The sequence below is a fragment of the Malus domestica genome, chromosome 07 (assembly GCF_042453785.1).
Source record: "Malus domestica chromosome 07, GDT2T_hap1".
NCBI lineage: Eukaryota > Viridiplantae > Streptophyta > Magnoliopsida > Rosales > Rosaceae > Malus > Malus domestica.
The window spans coordinates 34,439,669-34,445,038 of NC_091667.1; the positions used below are offsets into that span (position 1 = coordinate 34,439,669).

The following is a 5,370-nucleotide window of genomic DNA, read 5'->3' on the forward strand; positions in this document are numbered from 1 at the left end:
CTTGCAAGAAATTATTTAATGTCAGTTATGTAACCTATAAATCTTTTTTTTTTCGTAGATGACGCCGACCAAGTGAGGCCCGATCAATAAAATTGTAGAATGAGACTCTTTAACGCATTAGCAACAAAATTAGGTTTGCAATAGATATATTAAACATGTACGATGCTTAGATGGATCAGCAACAAAACTAGCATGCGTGATGTAACATGTTTTGGTTTTTGGTTTTGTCTACTATGTTGCCAAGAGAGAAAAACAAACAAGAAAGAAATAAAATTGAATGATAGATTAATTAAAGATGTCATTAAAAAATATTGAATCATACAGATTCATAATTATAAAAGCATTTAAGATTTTCATACGGCATGTTTTTTATTTAATTTTTTGTGTCGGTAAATTACACGATTAGACTAAAAAAAGTTGAACTATCTTTGTAAGTGTTACCTACCCCTAAAAATATAAACTATCGTAAAGAAACTGTTAGCTGATTCTTTTTAACCTAAAAAAGTTATGTGATAATCATAACCAAATAATGTGACACATTTTATTAAACCATTAACGTCAATTTCACATGCAATAAAGAATTGGAAGTCTAATATTTTGAGCTAAATAGGTGTCAGAAAGAGTCAAAAATACCTTCCTCGAATGAGCTGCCCTCATGTGTAATTTTATTTTTTTATTTTTTATTTTGAAGTCCTCATGTGTAGGTTTTTCTCAACTTATAGCCCATATTAATTATTAAAAAAATGTCAAGGACGGTTTGCTGAAATTTGTATTTGTACTAAACACTTCTACCTATAAGCACTTACATTATTTAAAAGTACTTTCATTAGAAGCGTGTAAGAAATTTTAATTAAAATGAGGCACTAGTTGGTAATGAACTCTAACCTCCAAAAAGTGTTTTTATAATCCATAATTAGTTTTAATGCGTGCTTAGTATTTCTTCTAAAACGGCTAAAAATGCTATCTAATAATCAAAATGTTTTTTTTTTACTACATTTAACAAATAAAATTAAAAGCACGTTTATGTTGAAAAAAAACGCGTTTAAAAAAATCAACAAAAATGTGTTTCCAACCGAGGCAGTTCCAAACAAACCCTCAATTATTTCTAAGCACTACAAAAACCTATTGGTGTGCAATTAGCCACACTGCAATATGCACCTCGATCCAGCTGATGGTGATGAGGTTTGGAGTTGGAGCCATGAACTTTTTTCCACATGACATGCTGCCCTAATGCTTTCCTTCTTGTTTTATCATGTCTCCTGGTTTGTTGGTCACAGCCTGTTCCCAGTTTGCATTTCTGCCCTGTTTTGGGCAAGTGGGTAGGACAGACACTTTTGAGCTTTTTTTAACTAACAAAAAAAAGGACGGTGACTTCGCCATGACATTCTACCTTTTTCAGAAGCTGGAAAAACTTACATAGACATTTCAACCTCCTATAACCATCATCGTATGATTCACCAGATTCAATAATTGAACTCAGGATGTGCCGTGTAGAATACAGATCAAGAATTCGTCTCAACCACTAGACCACCCCGTGATGGTTGACAGAGACTTGAGCTTTGGCCATTACCTGACATTTTTAATTTTATGCTTATCCTTTTAATCCTTCATAACAATTATTGGCGCCGTATTGATTGGTTGCACATCCATTACCCTACAATGTTAGACCAGTGAAGCTCTTGCCCTACATATTTAAGGCACTTCATGCTCTCCATTCCATCTCCATTCACTCCAAGTTTGAACCTGGTTTCGGGCATGAACCCGATTTTGGTTTTCGAATTCACAACTGGTTTAGGGCAAAGAAATCGACTTTCGAATATATAATGCATTATACTTCCAATAAGGCCCAGAAAGTATGAGCTTTCTGGGCATTTTCCTATAGAATGCGATATGCATCTTCGAGTACAAATCCTACCAAGATAAAATGCATTACACAAATGACGTAATTCGACCTTTATATTACACATTGAACAAAAAATAATTCACAGCACATCATCTTTATAAGTGAATTCTATCCTCTGTATAACATCAAAGTAAAAAAAATGCTCTAAAGAATGCTCTTTGAGTACTAACACTAACAATTCTACAATCTATTCTCTCTGAATTATGTTTTTCGTTCGTAAGAAACTCTCACCTCTGCATCCATTCATTCGTCAACAACGTGATCCCCTACCTGTACACATCAGAAAAGCCATGTTGAACCATTGCTATGTCATCTAACTCCGGGTTGTAGAATCGGAAAGAAAGTCCAGTCATTGCAAGGCTTAGATTCCTTAGCAGCAACATTTTTGTTAGCCCACCATTCTGAGCCGATGTTGGACTTACTCGGAACTTCAGCTTTTGTGTAATCAAAATTAAACTCCTTTGTCGACCCAAGTGTGATGGATCTTTGCTTCCGGTAACCTTGATCCTCCCCTTCTCCTGAAGCATTTTCAGGAATTCTACTCAAACTTTCCTCAACATTAAACACTCGGTGATTGTTGGAGTCTGTTAATAACACATCTGTTTCGATTGAGTTTTCTGCTGCTATATCATTGGAATATTCCGTTGCAGTTCTTAATGCTTTATTCGCAAGACAGCATGCAACATCTTCACCAGTCAATTCAAATGACACCCTGTGATCAAATATTATAGTTCCACCATTTTGACATCCACTCTCTGTGTTGGCCAGGGATGCCACCTCAGAAATCTGGTTCTCCATATGGAAACCGTCTCTCGATGCTGGTCCAGTACCATCAGGCGTCAAACATCCAGAACCCATCCCTGAACCAACTCCCACACCGTTGGGGGTCAAACATCCGGAACCTAGCCTTGAACCTAGCTCATAGCCATCTGGTGTTAATGTTCCAGAACCTAGCCTGGAACCCAGCCCCGCACCATCTGGTGTCAAAGATCCAGAACCTAGCCTTGAACCCCACTTATGATTGGTAAAATGCTCAAATCCATAGAGTTTGGGACCTTCCCCCATGCGAAACTCAAGCATAGGGTGTCTGTCTGGGAACGGAGAAGATGTTCCTGAATTCGATATTGCTGATCCTGGTGATATGAGATTACCACCTGGACTTCCCGGATATTGTTGGTAAGGCTGGTATTCGTATTGGGACAGTGGAAACTTCTGGTTGTTAATACTATTTCTACGTTGTCGGTCCAATGAAGATGACAGAAGTTGAGCAAATGGCACTTCAGGGGATGAAGGTGTAGTCAGCTGAACGGATTCGGGAGGGGGAGTGAATGGAGCAGTAGATGGTTCAGTGTTGAATGTAGAGAATACAGGTGGTGACACTAACTGTGTCTCATATGCATAAGGGCCTATGGAAAACATGGATGCAGGTTCACCCGAAGAGTAGGCATTGGCAGAAAGGGATGTGAGGGACAGAAATCCAGCAGGTGATTGGGAAGCAGACGGTGGATCGGATGGAAGGAAAGATGCAGGAGAAGATGGAGGGGCAATGAAGGGTAATACAATTGCGGCGGAGGTTGTTTGGTTATTAGAGGTTGAAACTGCAGCTCCTGGCACTACAGGCTCGGGAATGAGGACAGCATGACCAATTCGCTTGCTAGTTTTATGTGAGCCGAAGCACCAATATTGGCTCCAGCAGCTTCCCCATCTTCTTTTCTGTAGTCAAATGGTAAAAGATTGTCAACGACACAGTTTCAAAATTTAACACCAAAAAAATGCACGAAAGACACCAGAAGAACCAACTCTTCAAAATTTATCACCGCACAGATTTGAGTTCACTCTTGACCCACAAACGAATACACGAGTATTTCATGTAAAAGTTACTTATACACCATTCTATATCACATAGCAAATAACACAAAGATGGCAACTGAAATTGAATTTTACAGTTTTTGGGTTTATAGCTATTCCGGTTCCTCCATAGCAATGGCAACAAGAAAGAAGAGCTGTTAGAATGGGAAGTAGGTACTCTTCCCGGCTGGATTTCTCCGCCGAAACTCCAGAATCTCTAAACTACGAAATGTTCACCAGATACCTTACAGAAAATTCTGAAACTCTGCTAGGTGCTACCTAGCAAAATCTGGAATTCCAGAGTTATCTACCACATCAAAACATACCTACCAAAAATACTAGCAGTTGAAATAAAATGAAGTCACCATAGCAATACAAACACAAGAAAGTCTCCATTAAAATAAATTCTTACATTTTTATACTAATTAATCAGTCATTAAATTGTCCGAGTTCAATCAAATTTCTCAACTTTTTCCTCTAATGTTTTCATTGATTTGAGAAACAAAGCAAGTCATGACACACACACACACACAGATGTGTGACAATTCCAAGGATTATTTGCAATACAAAAACACTCAAAGATTAATACTTTTCACTTTTGAGGATTGAAAATAAGTAAAAGAACGCAAGATCCAACTGGCCATAACTGCGTTTTTAGATTCCCACAGTTTCTCAGCAACCAAACAGAGTATAACAAGGACCCAAAAGTCACAACAAATTAACAAATTGGGAGAAGAGAAAAACACACATGCATAAAGATATGTATGCAATAGACAGAGAGAGGGGGAGTTACAGAGACGGTGGTGGGCTGGGCGCGAGCTTCGGCGGAGACGATGGCGGTGGCGGCGGCGCTGATAGTGTCAACGCTGCTATTCATGATTGCTTTTGTGATCCCACAAAGCTCGTTGCTTTGCTTCAGAAGCTAAATTCCTCTGCTTTTTTTCCTCAAATAAACAACTCCGGCGAAAATTGAGCAACTGGGTTTCGAAGATTGACCAACTGGGTTTCGAATTCCGAGCTATTTGGCCGAATAACCACAGTTTTTCCGGCGAGATTCGACCGGCATGGCGGATTCGATCTGGTAATCAACCTTTCTTGAACCTGAATGAATGAATGAATGAATGAAAAATGTGAGCTTGTATTGTATTGTATATGCGTACACTATCTCTCTCTAGAAATGGGACCCACACGTTTATTTTTTATTTCTATTTTCTAGCAAAATCTATCTCGCATTATTGCATTGCTGAATTATTTAATTTATTTTTATAAATCTTTTGGGTATCAATTAATTAAAATAATATGGATATCGATGGTGATGGATAAACCAAGGAGAAAAGAAATTAGTTGCACGTGGGCTTGTCACTTGATGCCTTATTTAATTTTTTGTTATGAAATTATAAATATATATATATATAATATTGTCGTATATTTTCTGCTAGAAAATAAAATTCATATCGAACGAGTACATCCAAGTTTAATACAGTAAAAGAGGAAGGCATTCCAAGCCGTCGGAGTGATCCCAAATGTAGCAGTTTTGAATAGAGTGACCATAACTAGTAACAACGCTTGCCAAGAGGTTCGTTTCTCTGAGAGGTGATAATAGTGAAAGACTCCACCAG

At 38.0% G+C, this 5,370-nt stretch overlaps 1 protein-coding gene across 1 annotated transcript; it reads right to left on the reverse strand.

Annotated features, from left to right (window-relative positions):
- Positions 1–1,938: 1,938 nt before the first annotated feature.
- On the reverse strand, positions 1,939–4,961 carry LOC103439791 (hyphally regulated cell wall protein 1-like). The gene is made up of 2 exons (XM_008378405.4): positions 4,545–4,961; positions 1,939–3,616 (listed from the first exon to the last, which is right to left on the reverse strand). The coding sequence occupies exons 1-2, from the start codon at positions 4,626–4,628 to the stop codon at positions 2,213–2,215; spliced, it is 1,488 nt and encodes a 495-aa protein (XP_008376627.2). The 5' UTR covers positions 4,629–4,961; the 3' UTR covers positions 1,939–2,212.
- Between the last annotated feature and the right edge of the window lie 409 nt (positions 4,962–5,370).

What these genes read in the sequence shown, in the direction of transcription:
- LOC103439791 (XM_008378405.4), bottom strand. Translation starts at nt 4,628, where the DNA reads ATGAATAGCAGCGTTGACACTATCAGCGCCGCCGCCACCGCCATCGTC. An exon ending in CCCAGCCCACCACCGTCTCT is followed by an intron (nt 3,617 to 4,544) that starts GTAACTCCCCCT and finishes ATTTGACTACAG; the next exon opens with AAAAGAAGATGGGGAAGCTG.